Source organism: Triturus cristatus, chromosome 3_1 (assembly GCF_964204655.1).
Source record: "Triturus cristatus chromosome 3_1, aTriCri1.1, whole genome shotgun sequence".
Lineage (NCBI taxonomy): Eukaryota > Metazoa > Chordata > Amphibia > Caudata > Salamandridae > Triturus > Triturus cristatus.
This window is the reverse complement of record NC_140583.1, coordinates 24,982,064-24,998,887: the sequence shown is the minus strand read 5'-3', so window position 1 is coordinate 24,998,887 and position 16,824 is coordinate 24,982,064. Positions and strand designations below refer to the sequence as shown.

At 46.1% G+C, this 16,824-nt stretch overlaps 1 protein-coding gene across 6 annotated transcripts in view; it reads left to right on the top strand.

The window, feature by feature from the left end:
• The window catches only part of ATG13 (autophagy related 13), a 487,446-nt gene that overhangs the window by 250,634 nt on the left and 219,988 nt on the right, over positions 1-16,824 (top strand). For all 6 annotated transcript variants that reach the window (XM_085646672.1, XM_085646671.1, XM_085646670.1 and 3 more), the window contains one exon: positions 10,595-10,688. In XM_085646672.1, coding sequence (XP_085502798.1) covers positions 10,595-10,688 — 94 coding nt within the window. The remainder of the gene's footprint in view (positions 1-10,594; positions 10,689-16,824) is intronic.

Genomic DNA, 16,824 nt, shown 5'->3' with positions numbered 1-16,824 from the left:
TCCTTTCCGTGGAGCGAGAGGACGAGGTTTTTCTTCATACAGGAGTGGATACCAACAACAGCGCTAGTCCTGCTATTCGCAGCCCTCTCAGTCTTACAGCCCTCAATATTCACAACATCAAGGCCAATCGTCGTCTTTCTCTCGACCATCCTCTAGAGGACGACAAGGGCGCCAGGGGAGGGATTTCTCTAAGCGCCAGTAGCGGCTTTCCTACGGCTCCTTCGTCCCCTGTTACACCAGTGGGGGGGCAGAATTTCACAATACTTCCCAAACTGGCAACTTATACCATCAAACCTTTGGGTTCTCAATATCGTCCTGTCAGGCCATACACTGGAGTTTCAACACCACCCACCATCCAGAGCCCCTCGCGCCACCGAATCCAAACATCTACACCTTCTACGTCTAGAAGCCCACCAAGTTCTTCTCAAAGGAGCGATAGAGCCGGTGCCTCTGTCTCAGCGAGGCAAGGGATTCTATTCCCGGTTCTTTCTCGTTCCCAAATCCGTAGAAAAATGGCGCCCGATTTTAGACCTGAGGGAGCTACACACCTATCTCATAAAGCTCTCTTTTCGGATGGTATCCATACAGGACATTTTGCGGCTCCTCAATCCAGGGGATTATATGGCCACCATGGATCTCGAGGACGCATACTTCCATGTTCCCATCCACCCGGCCCACAGGAAGTTTTTACGCTTCACAGTAGCCAAGAGCCACTTCCAATTCCAAGTCCTGCCTTTCGGACTCAGATCCGCACCGCGGATATTCGCAAAGGTCTTAGCCCCAGTCGCAGCGTTTCTCAGAAAACAGACTATACAGGTTTTTCCTTACCTGGACGACTGGTTGGTGAAAGCACAGTCTTATCAAGCAGAATCAGAAGCAGTCGAAAGATGCACTCAACTCTTCAGTCTCCTGGGACTTCAGCTCAACAAGGAAAAGTCAGTCCTCTGCCCGTCCAGGTCGACCAATTTTCTAGGTGCTATTCTGGACACATCTTGTTGCAAAGCGTTTCCATCAGAAGAAAGGCAGAACAAGCTAATAACCTCCGCCCGTCCGTTACAAACAAGATGGTCTGTCTGTTTGCCTTTACAAGTCTCTCTTCTAGGGTCGATCTCATCCTGCATTCCCTTAATTCCGCATTGCAGGCTACGATTGCGCCCGCTCCAAGAGCAATTGGATATGCAATGGCACCAAGCAGAAGGCTCTTTCAACGACAAAATAGTGATAAATCAGCTTATGAAAGAGGCGGCCACCTGGTGGACGATCAGAGACAATATCTCTCAGGGTCTCACCTTCACAGTCACTTCAGCTCCTTTAATACTTACAACAGACACCTCTCTAGAAGGCTGGGGAGCAGTCTTACAAGACCTTCAGGTGAGCGGCCGATGGCAGCCAGAGCAACGCCTTCTCCACATCAATCTGTAGGAGTTCAGAGCGATTCGTCTGGCTTTACAGGCTTTCCTTCCGAGAACCCGAAGATCCACCGTCCTGGTCCGTACGGACAACACAACGGCCATGCATTATTTATGTGAACAAGCAGGGTGGTATAAGGTCTCGTCTGCTATCCGAGGAAGCTCAGGAGCTTTGGGAGTGGATTATACAATATCAGATCTCTCTTTCGGCGGAGCATCTTCCGGGTGCCCTCAACAAGACGGCTGATACGCTAACTCTTCTCAAATCTGTGAGCCACGAGTTGGAATTAGACCAGCGCACTCTGGAAAGAATTTTCAATCTCTGGGGCACTCTGTCCTTAGACCGGTTTGCCACTCCGCAGAACAAGAAATGCCGACTCTACTCAAGCAGGGAACACCATCAGGGTTCATTGGGGAATGTGCTTTTGATGGCCTAGTCAGGCCCCTTTGTTTACGCTTTTCCTCCAATTCCACTAATTCCAAGACTACTCAAGAAGCTCAAAGCAGAACCCTGCAGGATGATTCTAGTGGCCCCGGCCTGGCCCTGCCAGTTTTGGTTTAGAGAGCTTCTCCTGCTCTCCCTGGATCGTCCAATTCATCTGCGTCCAATTTCCTCTCTGTTGACGATGTCCCAGGGCCAAGTGGTACATCTGTTTCCGAGCTCGCTTCAGTTAACAGTGTGGCTCCTGAGCACAGAGAATTTCAAAACCTAAATATCCTACAAGAATGTAGAGAGGTGCTAGCTCAGGCCCGCGCAGCAAGTACGAATAAGACCTATCGCTTGAAATGGAAGCGTTTCTGCCCGTGGTGCCGCCAAGAGAACATTCATCCTCACTCTTATGCTCCTCATCTAATCTTGCCATATATTTTGACTTTGGCTAAATCAGGGCTCGCTCATTCCTCTATCAAAGTGCACCTGGCAGCTATCTCTAGATTCAGACGGACATCTTCTGGCCCTTCCCTCTGGTCGGCAAGAATCGTGAAACAATTAAAAAAAGTATTTTTGGGGGTTTTCCCACCAGTTAGACCTCCACCATCTATGTGGCAGCTCAACTTATTCCTTACCCAACTCATGAGACCACCTTTTGAGCCAATTCCTAGGGTGGACCTTAAATTCCTCTCATGGAAAGTGGCCCTCCTTCTCGCTTTAACATTAGCCAGGAGGGTAGGTGAACTACACGCTCTCACTATCAAGGATCCGTTCTTACAGTTTAAAAAGGGCACTCTGATTCTGAGGACAAATCCAAAATTTATCCCAAAAGTTCCTTCGGACTTTCATTAGAATGAACCAGTCATTCTCAAATCCTTTTTTTCTCGACCTGCAACTCCAGCGGAAAGGTCTCTTCATTTTTGGATGTTCAAAGGTGTTTAAAATTCTATCTCCAACGCACCAAGGAATTCAGAAGATCTACACAGCTCTTTGTCGCTTTCAGTGCCACTTGCAAGGGTTTCCCTCTTTTGAAGCAAGGGGTTGCACGATGGATTGCCAGCGCGATCCAGTACTGTCACCAAGTGGCCGGTAAGCCCCTAGAAGGGCGGGTCTGGGCGCACTCTACAAGATCCGTTTCTTCTTCTGCGGCTCTCTTCGCCGATTAAAGACATTTGCAGGGCAGCTACATGGAGCAGTGCCCGTACTTTCACAAGGCTTTACTGCTTGGACTCTTCCACGCGTAGTGATGCTTCAGTGGGACAGGCAGTCCTGAGGAATCTCCTCCAATAAGCGGTGAGCTTTCCCTTCTAACCCTCCTTCCTGTTATTGGTTTCGCACATTTTGTATCTAATGAGGTTTACTGACTGGTGTTTTGGTAACTTGTATTTCTTATGATGATATAGACATGGCAAAGTTATGCAATGTATTGTTACACAAAATGTGCGTTTTTTCTAACTGCTGGCTATTCTGATACAAGCTATGGGAATCTATGAAAGTTCCAATACTGGAGTAAGAAAACAAGTTACTTACCTGTAACTTTTGTTCTCCAGTATTGGTAACTTTCATAGATTCCCATGCGCCCACCCTCCTCCCCTGGGAAAGCTCAGCTCTAGCATCTTCTGTTATACTGCTATACAACGGCTACGAAAATCTGAGGCTCTCTCAGGAGGGTTCTATGTGGTGAGGCTGTTCTGATTGGTTGTTCAGTGTTTTTGGTCTCTTTTACAAAAAGAGGTGGATATGCTACAAAATGAGATGAGGCCTAGGCCTTTATCTTTTTTTTGTACATACTGCTACGGTATTTTTTATTTACCGGGGACTCCCATTCCAACAACGGGGAATGATACAAGCTATGGGAATCTATGAAAGTTACCAATACTGGAGAACCAAAGTTACAGGTAAGTAACTTGTTTTCTTGCACTGCATCCGTTTACCCTCCCTTCCAACCTCTGACATGCTGGTGCAAATATTTCATACTCCACTAAGTGGCTTGTGTGAACAAGAGATAATCTACACATGATTCCTCTTACATACCTACACAGGTGAACAGTCATTTGCAGGGTTCTTCACAGGCTACCTGCTGCTTTGCAGTCTGTTGGGTTCCAGTGCTAGCAGTTTGATTTTTCTGATTAATACTTCTAACTGCAGATTCCTCACCATGGGAAATTCCCCAGCCGTCAGACTGTATCTGGAAAATCTTGAGCAGTACCACTGCGCACCAGTAGGTGCCTTTATGGCTCAGTCTCCACGTCGCGTTGAAAGTGAAGTGCCTGTTTACGACAGCTTGCAAGTTTTTAAAACACATTAGACGACAGTGTTGCTCTAGCCAGTGGAAGGGCCTTTGTAAAGCTTGACTGGTGACCTTTCTGTTGCTTTTTGATATATTTGAGCGTTATATAGGTACTCATGTAATGCAACCAAGGCCCAGAAAGTGTTACCAAATTTGAAAATGATGAAATAATGAATTAATACTTTTACAAAATGTGCCACATTATGCCACATAATTTGCCTTTTCTTGCTGTATAATTTAGCTCTCTCCTGGTTATAAGAGAGAGCACAGGGCTCTCACTGGCAGCTCAAAAGAACAGGCTGGGGGGCGCACAGGAGTCTCGTGCAATCTCAGGTCGTGTTCGGACATCTCTTGAGGTTCTTGAGAGGAATTGGAACACTCGTTTTCTCAGAACAGGTTTGCTTAATAAAATGCAGTGGCGTCCAGGGTATATTATCAGACACTCCGCAGCCCTAATGCTCCCAACCCATGCGTAAAGTGTTCGTTTCCAGAACTCAATCCAGACTTCAGTCCCTTTCTTGTGTCCCGGGCAGAAACTCCAGTGGGCCTTACCAGCTGTATCTGTGCTCCTATCGCTTGACCTTCCTTTCTGACGATTAACACACATTCCTCAAAATAGCGCTTCACTGTTCACTTGAGAAGCGAGGCACTGCAGTGAGTACGTTGTCCGCTGCGGACACATCTGTAGTAAGCACGGCTTTGCCACTTGATAAAAATGTGTGTTATTGGGCATTTCACTTTATTTGTGTGTGCTACGGAGACTCCCTCTGCCAAAAGTGACCAGATTGGGGAACAGGGTAAACAACGGTATTAAAGCGCTGTATGAAACAGAACCGTATTAAAGCGCTGTATGAGACGGAATGTTATTTATCTGGAGAGCAACCACAAAAGGGTAAAACTATGCACTTGTTACGAGTAGACAAGTGGTGAAAGGGAAGAACTGATATAAGTGCATTTGAATCTTAAGTTCAAAACTGTGACATGAAAGTGAAGCCGATCAGAATATATCAACAGGGCTTTCTGAAAGAAATCTGTTAACATTAATTTTCCCAGTACTCCGTTTTTTCTTATTATAAATAATTATAGAAGAAAACAATGTGTTTTCTGTTTTGTGTTTTTAACAGGACAGGTACATAAGATTATTAGTCCTTTGAGTGACTCCCCAGTATGTCTGTCATTACTGCAAGGCCTGCATTTGCGTCTTGTTAACAAAATGGGGAGATGGAAAGGGTTGAGATGTTTTTGAGAAATTGTAGATGGTCAAATGTGTTGGTCGATAAAACTACTTATTTTAACAAGTCTATTGGGCAGCGCCTGTTTTCAGACCGCAATAAAATGCGGGGAAGGCTTTATGGCAGAGGTGCTCAGGTACGAAGAAATGTAACTAAACAAGCATTGTAGCGTACATTTCAAAACTAGTGGTGCGCGCGCCACAGCAGACATGTGCTTTCAATTATCGCGCTCGTGTCTGGGCACGATAATTGAAACCACATGACGGCCGGTGCTCGTAACAGACACCAAAAGGCCTTGGGCGGAGCTATGCTCTGCCTTTGGCCAATTGCGTGCAGTCTTTCATTAAAAGACGCACGCAAAGACCAATAGCATGGCCCAAAAGGAATCGCACACGCACAAGCGTGTGCGATTCCAGGCTCTGTTTTGGAACCCTCTACAAAAGGACTCGCGCTGCACACTGCATCGCTAGGCGCGAGACGCGCTGCACACTGCATCGCTAGGCGCGAGACCTAAAAAGTACAAAAGAAGACGCCCAGTAGAGGAGACTGCAGAGAATAACTGACTTGGCCCCAGCCATACCGGCCCGTCTGCAGTTTCCGTAGATCCTGCGCCAAAACTAGTCTTGTCCTGCAGCTAGCGACCTCCAGAACCCCGGGGAGGACTGACTGCCTTCAACAAAGACCAGATGTCCTGTGAACAGCAGCTCTGTTCAAAAGGAACACCAAACAAAGACTACGAGCCTGCTGAGGAAAAAGAAATCCGACGTCTGGAACCACCACTGCCCCGTCGCCTACAGCCCAAGTTCAAGTGGCCCACTGGTCCCAGCGAGGTCCCCCAGTGCTCCAGATTCCGAGTCCACCGTGGGTTGACCCCCACCCCCTCCAGGACTCCCCGACATCGCCTGCAGCCTCTGCATAGAGACCCCCCAAGCCTCCACCGCGAGTGGCCCGGTAAGGTGAAATCCAACCTTAAAAGACACCCCTGCATACATCTGCCCTGCGCTCTGGGGAAAGGAACCTGCAGTGCACCCATGTCCCCCGAGCCCTCCAACTTACCTGCCCAGCTGTTGGTTCCTCCCGAAAATCTCCCTAGACTGAGCCTGCAGCTAAAAACCAAAACCGAAAATCCCCATTGAAAACACCCGACGCCAAAACAGCACTCTGCACCCAGCCGTTCCTGCTCCGCTGCGGGTGCACTTTGTGTGCTAAACCGGATCCCCCTTTGCCCGGAACCTAACACCAGGAGCTTGGCTCCCACAACCTTGTGGCCTGCTCGCCAGCAGCCACCAACCGGAGGCCCCCTATCCCATATTGGATAACATTGGGCCTCAGCACTCTGCACCTACCGCCCCAGTGCCGCTGAGGGTGTAACACAAGTGCATCTTTGACCCTGGGGGACCCCTGAGTCTACCCCCAGAACCTCAACTCCCACTCCCAAATACTTACCTCAAAACCGATAACCATATTTTCCTCCATAGGATAACATTGACTGTTTTTCTTGGAAAAGTGTTTGTGTGGAGTTTGAAAACTTAAAGAAATTCTTTAAAATTGTACCGATTAACAAAAACGATTTTACTCCCCTGTTTGCAGGAGATGTCCCAGTGTAGTATCCATGTATACTATACTGTGTTGAAAAGTAATCTCAAAAGTAACTTACCTGGTATTTTACTGAAAATCCCACTCAAGTCTATGTACTGTATTTACAAATCATTGCATTTCTCTGAACCAATACTGTAAGTCAAATCAAAGTACATTTACTATTGGAATCCAAACTGTTTACAAACTGCATTACTACTGTATAGTATTCATTGCTTACCTGTGCCAGGCTTGCTTGATCTAGAAAATAAAATAACTAAAAGAATATTTTTATACAAAAACAATTGTTCTGAAGTTCAGTCTTTGAGTGTGTGAATTCATTTGCTGACTGAGTGTGTACAACAAATGCTTAACACTGTCCTCTGATACTGCCTTACTGCTCGACCACACTGCCACAAATAGAGAGTAAGGTTCGATCTAACTTTACCTCTGCCTACCTTTGGGGGTTCCACTGGACTCTGTGCACACTGTACCTCACTTTGGTATAGTATATACAGAGCCAACTTCCTACACACAACAACCTTTAAAGAGGCAATACTGCATATTTCTGGCTCTCCTCTAAGGTTCCTTCCGGTGTACCTTCAGGCGCCAAGGATCTGCAGGGACCTTCAGTCGGGTTACCGCCGGCGGATTCACCCACAGCCTCTCTAAACCCCTAGGACCTAACTCTGGTTCTACAGCAACTCCAATGCAGAATTATATTCCAGCTCGGGGATCTGTGCCGGTCTCTATTTCATTGACACAGATACCACTATCACCAGTGCCCAAGAGATATCTGGTACTGACTCAATATCTGACCCCAAACCAAATCGGTCTCGACCCCCAACGGAAATTGTGCACCCTGTTGCTTTACAGCACAATTCTGACATTGTACCACCACTGCCATGGATCTGTCATCAGAGGCTCCATCGTTGTTCTGATTCAGACCGGAGTCTACCAGCAGGAGGTGACAATAGTAATAATTTGGCACCATATTACAATGATTACAGTTTATATATAAACCTAGAGGAGGCCAGTAGTCAAGTCAAGTCAGGATCATTTGTATTGCGCACATATCACTTCCAAGAGTCTCATGGCGCTTGCAGACGGCTCTGAAAAAGGGATGATGGTTTAGTTTTCAAAAAGCCATGTCTTCAACTTCTTACGGAAACAGCTCTGTTTGGAAATGCTACGCAGATGTGAAGGCATTTTGTTCCAGGATGCCGGTGCCAGAAAGGAGAAAGAGCGACCCCCCTTTCCTGGCAGTATGGATTGGTACTTCCGGTGATACGGGGTCCCCCGCCCCCCTGCACTTCTCTGGGCCCTCAGTAGAGGAAAGTGTTTCCTTTGCTGTTGTAATTTGACCCTGAGGTGGCACAGGGCATCCTTTGGCAGTAGGGAGAAACACGCCTGGATCTTTTTGCCACTGTAGAATGAGCACGGTCAAAACACCTGTGTGTTAGATTTACCAAGATAGCTCTCTTTCTGAGAGATGCATTCCAGCGGAGCACAGGACTCGTGTACACCTTTCCACCTCTCCTGCCTCTTTCTGAGAGATGCATTCCAGCTACAGTGGAGCACAGGACTCGTGTACACCTTTCCACCTCTCCTGCCTCTTTCTGAGAGATGCATTCCAGCTACAGTGGAGCACAGGACTCGTGTACACCTTTCCAACCCTCCTGCCTCTTTCTGAAAGATGCATCCCAGCTACAGTGGAGCACAGGACTCGTGTACACCTTTCCACCTCTCCTGCCTCTTTCTGAGGGATGCATTCCAGCTACAGTGGAGCACAGGACTCGTGTACACCTTTCCACTTCTCCTGCCTCTTTCTGAGAGATGCATCCCAGCTACAGTGGAGCACAGGACTCGTGTACACCTTTCCACCTCTCCTGCCTCTTTCTGAGAGATGCATCCCAGCTACAGTGGAGCTACAGTGGAGCACAGGACTCGTGTACACCTTTCCACCTCTCCTGCCTCTTTCTGAGAGATGCATCCCAGCTACAGTGGAGCTACAGTGGAGCACAGGACTCGTGTACACCTTTCCACCTCTCCTGCCCAGAGCTCGGAAGAAGATCAGGAACAACCAGGCCTGAGCCATCCACATCGCTCCGGATTTGGCCAGGCAAGTGTGGTACCAGGAACTTCTGAGCATGAACATCAGGCTACCGCGTGAGGAGGATGTACTGTTGCAGCAGCAAGAACAGTTTTCTTCATACGAACCTGTGTAAACAACCGATATTGTGGATGTCCTCTTTGCTTCCAGGCATTCCTTTACAAAGCCTTTACAAGCCTTTACAATTCCTTTACGAAGCCAATTTACGGCAGATAATGGGACTGGTTTGTGGCTTGGTATGCAGTCCGCAGGACAGACCTCTTGCAAGCCGCACTGTTAAATACTTTGTTGTTTGTTTTGTCTTTGACCCAGAAAGGTCTTGCAGTGGGCACTATTAAAAGTACATTTTTGGCCCGTTCGTCCGTTTTGCATTTTCCGTTCAGGCCTGCATGACTTTTTGGTCTGAGCCCACTTCTTAGACCCTCTGCCTTTGGGAGATAAAGCTTTGTTATTTGTACTAAAGATACAACATCGCCGGTTAGAAGTGTCCTTCAGAGGAACAAGTTATTTCCTTTTGGTAACTCTTCCTGGTGGATGCTCTACTAACTGCAGATTTTCCTCTGCCTTCTCCAGCTCCATGTTCAGTAGCGTTGTCTCTTTTTATCATCTGAAAGGGTCCCAAATTAGAGATCTGCACACTGGTACCACTAATTATTTTGTGCTCCATGTCAGAGGGTGTGGACAGAGTCCAGTAGCAAGGGTGGTGCTTAATATTCAACTCCGCTCCGTCAATTCTGGGGCAGAATGAAGCCAATGGGGAGCCACAAGGCTCCACCTAGCCACTGCTGAGAACATGTCTGGGTCCAGCCCTGCGCCGGGGGATATTCGAAGGAGGAGGATCTGTAACTAGAGTATCCAACAGAAAGAGAGTTACTGAAGGTAAGTAGCTTGTTCTTCTTTACCATCATTTGACTTGTACTGTTTCATTGTTTACATTTGGGAGACTACCTTTTCTTTTGTTTATAGCACTCTGAATGCATTTTTTCTTCCTCTCTAACCCATGTGCTGTTTCCGCAGTCACATCTCTGACATCTCGGTTGCTTCCCTCTGCCCGAGCTCACCCGTTGCTTTCCCTGACTCTCATAGTCTCACTCAGGTTTTTTAAACTTGTTTTTTATCCCCATCTCCCCCAAGTTCTACCACCGCTCAGCAGCATTAGTTTGCATTTCATCCCTCACTCGCCATTTGTTTTTCCTTTTGATTTTGGCAGCCTTTTGAGGTAGACTTTCTTTTCTTTGCCTATGTGGTTCAATATCAGAAACAACCTTTTTCTTTTTTTGCAGAACAGCATCATCAACAAGAACTGGCAAAGCCAAAAGGTCAGCCAATGCCTCCTCATGGATGAGACCTATTGGTTTTGCTAATGCTTGTTTTAATAAAGCCTTCACACTGATCTGTCATTTAAATGTGTTTACATGCTCTCTAAACTTTGAAGTCAATAAGAGCCAATGAAAGAAAAACTTCTTCTGTTCCATCCAATATGAATGCAGAGTTTTTAGTGGGGTAAGTTTGGGATTTGTGATGTGTCTGTTTTTCACTGTCTAGAGCGATGACCGACGACACAGGTGCAGCGTATCCAGTGGTGGAGGACTCTCAGGAGGTGTGCACCTCATCGTTTTCCACCTCTCCACCATCACAGGTAATAGAAAGTGTCTACATGCTAGAACATTTACATGTGTTCGAACCACTGGGGCCTCTTGGGCCTCCTTGGAAGACCTGCCCCTGGGGCAGTAGGATATTGAGGTAAATTACTTGACCTAAGGGACCGCTCCAAGATGACACACCCTCAGCTTTTCATTCATACGTTTTTAAACCAAACCTCAGGACTTGTAAGTAGGCAAATGTTGACTCCATCTAATTGGTACCCACGGATTAATACGAGTGAAAAACCTATGTCACTGTTCATCAGATGTAGTAATGTACCCCAAGCCACTGTGATCACTTGAAACGTAGAAATATAGTAACTAGAAGTCTTCATATTGGGGTGATCCTTAATTTTAATAAACATGGATTATCTCGGTTATATGTTGAATTTAGAGCATTTTTTGGATGAAATGTATTTACCAAAACTTTAAAACGATTCCTATAAAAGGCAACGTTGTTTTTTTTAATACTCTAGTTGTAATTCAAAACTCACTGAGATTACCAAGTGGGTTTCAACTCATTTTTGTTTTCCAAGCCTTAATTTTAACAAGGGGAAAAAGCAGGCATTGTGTGAGATATGTAGATACCTTAGTGAAACCACATTCAGCATTTTTGGGTTGGGATGCAAGGCACATGGCTGTGCAGTACAAGCTCTAAGCTAATATTTCTACTCTGGAGCATGGATCCCTGGCACTGGCCCTTAACATTTCTAGAAGCATATCCCACCAGTGGTGGGAAAATGGAATCCATGTATGAACATAATTTATGCTGAGTTATTTGATCTCCTCCATTTTTGTAACCTGTTGAATTCTATGCCTGAATATTAACTTTTCTTAAAATACAAATTAAACCACACGGCTCCTCTAATACTTGGGTCAAATCCAAACATTTTAATGTCACTACTTATTGTATCCAAAGAGATAATATCATTAAAGATTTTGGTAGGAATTGGAATTTATTGAAGGGTGTACCCGGCTTAGTAGAGATCATAGGAGATAGACCATCGGTAACTTTTAAAAGATGCCCTGCAATTAAAGAAAAGGTATCCACTAATTATGTTCGATCCACCAGTTCAGTTAAATCGGATTGGTTACCACAACCACCTAAGGGTTTTTATGTGTGTGGATCTTGTAATGTATGTTCATTAGGTATCAATAAGATCAAAGAATTTTCGTACAATAGTACAAAATGTTATTGCATTAATGAATTCATTAATTGCAATAGTATGGGGGTCATTTATGCAATCGTATGTGGTTGCAAAAGAGTTTACATTGGAAGTACTAAGAGGACTCTAAAAATGAGAATTCAGGAACACAGACGTGCAGTGATCAATCGAGATATTAGATTACGGCTATATGCCCATATGGAGGCTCAACATGGCACATCTATGGAATTCAGATTTCATGGGATTCAAAAGATGATTCCCAACATCCGAGGGGGTGATTGGGATTTAAGAATTAGACAGGCAGAAGCCAGATGGATTAGCAAATGTAGGACTGTGACTGATGGTTTTTTATGTAGATTCCGCACATTGGATGTAAGGAAAGGCGATTTTCATAGGAAGACACTTCTAACTGATCATGATTTAGATTTTCAATAAAGTTACTGACATCAAGCCCTGATGATGTCCCGTGTGGGGACGAAGCGCGTTGGCTGTTTTCTGTAACGATTGGTCAACTTTTCTGAAATGATGAAACAATCGATGAAATAATCGAATAAAAGACAAAGAAACACATTTGATTCTACTGGAAGAGTTTTCTTTTTGGACATTATTAATGAAGACTTAATATTTTCTAGAGTGTAATTTTTGATTGTTTATACGCTCCTTCTTGTAGTAACGTGTGTTTATAGATTAGTGGCTGGTTGACGATGAGCAACTAGAAGTAGAGCGTAACTCATGAATATTTAGCAACGCATTGACTTGGTTTGAATAGCCTGCCTGTGCACTTATTGCTTAAACCCACATCGTCTTGTTCGGATTATTTTTCTATTTTAGTGAAATATATCGATACATCCAATCCTGTCGTCACGTCCTGTTTAGATTCCTCATCCACCCCACCCTCCAAAAACATTAGTGGATGATGTGTACCTAATGGAGATTTGTAAACACAACCCTTAGACTTTTATATTCTGCATTTGACACCCTGCTCTACGCGTCCGCTTGCTGCTCATTATTTATATTTGTTGGGCATTCTATTGTTCTGGGTTTTGCCCACAGTTTTCTAATATTCTGTGGTACAGGGGATTCTTAGGCCATTCCACACTTTTAGCTGCAGAAGCTGACAGTGTGTGTTGCTGACGTAAAGAAGTATTGCAAGTTTCTCTTTGCTGAATGTTTCAATGGGTTATATTAGGGTCTTCACTGGTATTGCGATGTGATGCTGGAAGTGTATGCGTGATGCAGAATAATTCAATTTAGCTCTCATGGTACGTTGACTGATGATCAGAAGTACTGAATATCGACTTCCCTATCCTGAAACCCTTTACAAAGAGTACATGTTTTTATACCTCTCTTAAAACACATTTTATTTGCCAGTGAACATTGAATGCATAAAGCCTCTGAAAATCCCATTCAACTCTGCAGAACATAGGAGCATATCCCAGAGTACTTTGCACCACCATTTCAAAGACAGCTCATTTGTCTGCCCTTTTGACTGAAAGTCCTTTTGAAATTCCATGTAAAGACCTCATTCAAAATCCTTTTCGTGCTTCTTTCTCCTCCTTTTATTTTATCTTTTTGTGCTTTACAATAGCTATTCGTCCTTCTCATCAGACTCGCAGCGTGTCTTCTATCTTTGTGAAGCGTCCATCCTGTGGGAAGAAGAAATCTGAAGGAGACTGTCATTAGTACTGGCCCCTTGATATGCCTCCATAAAAAAAATAGTTGTCTAGAGATTTGCATTTGTGTTTTTGTATCATTAGAGAAGTAATTTAGCGTGGGTAGACATTACTAATCCCGGCTGGATTTTTCTGGGCAAAATGTTTACAAATGGCAGATGTGTTGCAGTGATGATGTAATATTTCTGATGGATACATCTGCCTGTGGATTCATCACCTTTTGAATTTCCCCCTGCGCCAGCATTCCTCGGAAACTTTTTCTTAGCTTTCCTACGTCGATGAATATGTCACAATGGCACGGCTCCGCTCGTGACTCAGTATGACGTCACCAGAGCCATAAGAAGACCTCGTCGGCGTGCTGACGTCAGTTTCCTTTTTTCCGTGCCGTCGACGCGTAACGGTTTTCTGGGACTCTGCAATTGGTTTTGTTATTACTTTGTTTCTTCTTCTCTCTTGGAGTAGCAGTGGGACGGCTACTTTGTGAAGAAGTCTGGATTCAAGCCTTGTAGGCAGTGATGGGGCCATATGTCCATCACAGATCCCCACAACGGCTGTCTCTGGTGACTCTTGTCGGACCATGACGTTGGCGGTTGTTCCAGCTGTCGGACGATGAATCCGAAGGTATTGAAGGAGCGTGAAGCAAAGCTCTTCATGGCCCGAGCGAGAAAGGAGAAGAGGGATCGTAAGAGGTCAAAATTGAAGTCATCGACCTCGCATTCCTCAAAGTTGAATAAACATAAGAAGAGAAGGCATGGATCTCGATGTCTATCTTCGAAGGGTAGGGCTTTGAGGTAGTCTACTCCAGCTCCGCGACGTCATTCTAAGGAGGTCATCTCGCCTTCTCCTTCTCCTAAAGCAACTCCGGCCCACTCTCCGGCACCCAGGGTTTCTCCGGCGCCAAAGGATTCCCCGGAGCCCATTGAGTCTTCACCTGTTCCTGTGGCTTTGTCTGTACCGGATCCGGCACCGCAGCCTCAGCCTTAAACGCGGCCTTGAGTGGATTCAGACTCTGCTCCTTATCCACCCTTTCCTGGGCCAAAGTCGTATCTGTTGCATTTTCTTAATGCGATGTACGGCATGTTTGCCAGGGCAGCCTACCCTACCGGTGCACCGTCTGGTCCCGTGGGTACGCTTGCTTTTAATTTGGGCATCCCTCAACAATCTACCCAGGCACCCTTCGTGCCCTTTGTGCTGATGGTGCCGTCCTGGCAGATTCCGGCTCTGAGGTTTTCGACACCGATTTCAGAGTCTCCTACGCCATCTGGTGGTCCTTCATCCTCTCGACTTCGAGCAGTGCCGTTACCCATTTCGGCGGGTCCTCCTTCGATACCGATGTCTCCGTGCTGCCGATGCCAATTTCGAAGTTGCGGTCAAGGAGAGAAGCCCAAAGACTGCTAGAGGAAGAAGAATACCAGCAGGATAAGGCAGAAAGAGGGGAAATCAACGACTCCGTGGATGAATTTTAGGGCCTTCTAGAGGCCAGTGGTTTAGACACTTCCCCGGAGTGGGAGCTTTCATCGCCAAAGGCCTTGCCTTCTCAGGATGTTGCACCATACCATGCTGTCATCAGGAAGGCTGCTGAACTTTTGCACCTTCAAATGCCCACAGCAGAGATCAGGCCAAATATTCTCACTGAGGTGTTGCATTCACCATCTTCTGTTGTTGAACCTCTTTTGCCTTTTAATGAGGCTTTAACAGAGCCAATGAGGCTTTAACAGAGCCAATTCTGGAGGTTTGGCAGAAACACATATCTGCTCCTGCTGTTTCAAAGACTGTGGCAAGAAGGTATAAGCCTGCTCCTAATGATCTTGGTGGTGCAGGCTTCCTGTTTTAAGCATTCGGCTGGGTCGTTCCCTACAACTCGGGTGGACAGGGACTCTAAGAAATTGGAGCAATCTGTCAAGAAGGTTTTCTCTTCAAGTATGGCGTTAAAGTCTACTAATGCCACGTGCTTGTTGAGGAGGTTTATCCATGCCTTAATGGACTCGGCCAAGCAGTTGGCTCCTAAGTTCACAGACCATGTTCGCTGCCCTTTTTTTGAGGTTTTGGCGGATACGCAGGCTGCCGTCTGTCGGATAATTCAGTCTGGCCTGGATACCGGAGATTCGGTAGCCAGGGTGTTTTGGGTTCCTCTATGGCTACCAGGAGGCATGCCTGGCTCAGATCTTTGGGGTTCTTTCCAGATGTGCAGGCTACTCTTCCTAATCTGCCGTTTGATGGGTCCATACTCTTTGGTGCAAAGGCAGATTTGGTACTACAAAGGTTCAAAGACAGCAGGGCTACTGCAAAGTCCTTAAGTCTGCAGTCCCAACGTAGGGGTTATGGTTCTAGAAGGTACTGTGGTTTTGGGAAGACTGCTTCCTTTCGGGCCGTTAGCAGCAGCGGAACCCTCTGTACAAGTCGTACAGAGGAAAGGGTAGAGGTAGTCTGCGGGTATCTCTCCTCCCCTTCTTCCTCTCCTGCCCCCACCGCTGGTGCCATCAGAAAGCAGATCTAGATCCCCAATCTTGGAGCATGTTGGTCTTGTAGGGGGTCAGGTGTCCCATTTTCTACAAGATTGGAAATCTATTACATCACACCTTTGGGTTTTGAATCTTGTGGAAAATGGGTACTCCCTACCCTTCCGAGAGTTTCCACCTCTTTACCCTCCTCACCAGGACTGGTGTTTAGAGGGCCATTTGATGCTTTTGCAGCAGGAGGTTCTTGCTTTTCTTCAGAAAGGTACAATAGAGTTGGCTCCGGAGCAGGAAAGGGGTCAGGGATGCTACTCCCGGTATTTCCTAATTCCCAAGAAGGACTGCTGGTTGAGACTGATCCTAGACCTCAGGATCTTGAATTTTTACCTCAGGCAGGAAAAATTCAAGATGTTGACCCTAGCTCAGGCTCTTCTGGCGCTGCAGCAAGAAAACTGGATGGTGTTGATCGATTTGCAGGATGCATATTTTCACATTCCCATCCCATCCTGAAGTCGCATCGGAAGTATCTCCGTGTCACGGTAGGGTCTCCACACTACCAGTTTGCAGTCCGCCCGTTTGGTCTTACTTCTGCGCCTCGGGTCTTCACAAAGGTGATGGCGGTGGGGGGCAGCTCATCTCAGAAAGTCGGGGATTCCTGTTTTCTCCTATCTTGACGACCGGCTGCTCAAAGCAAAGTCGCCAGAGATTGTGCTGCATCATCTGCAGTTAACAGCATGGCCGTTATTCGATTCAGGCTTCTTGAACCATCTCCCAATCAACATCAGACGTGCCTCCACCCTGCACATCTCCAGGAAGACCCTCAAGACCTGGCTCTTT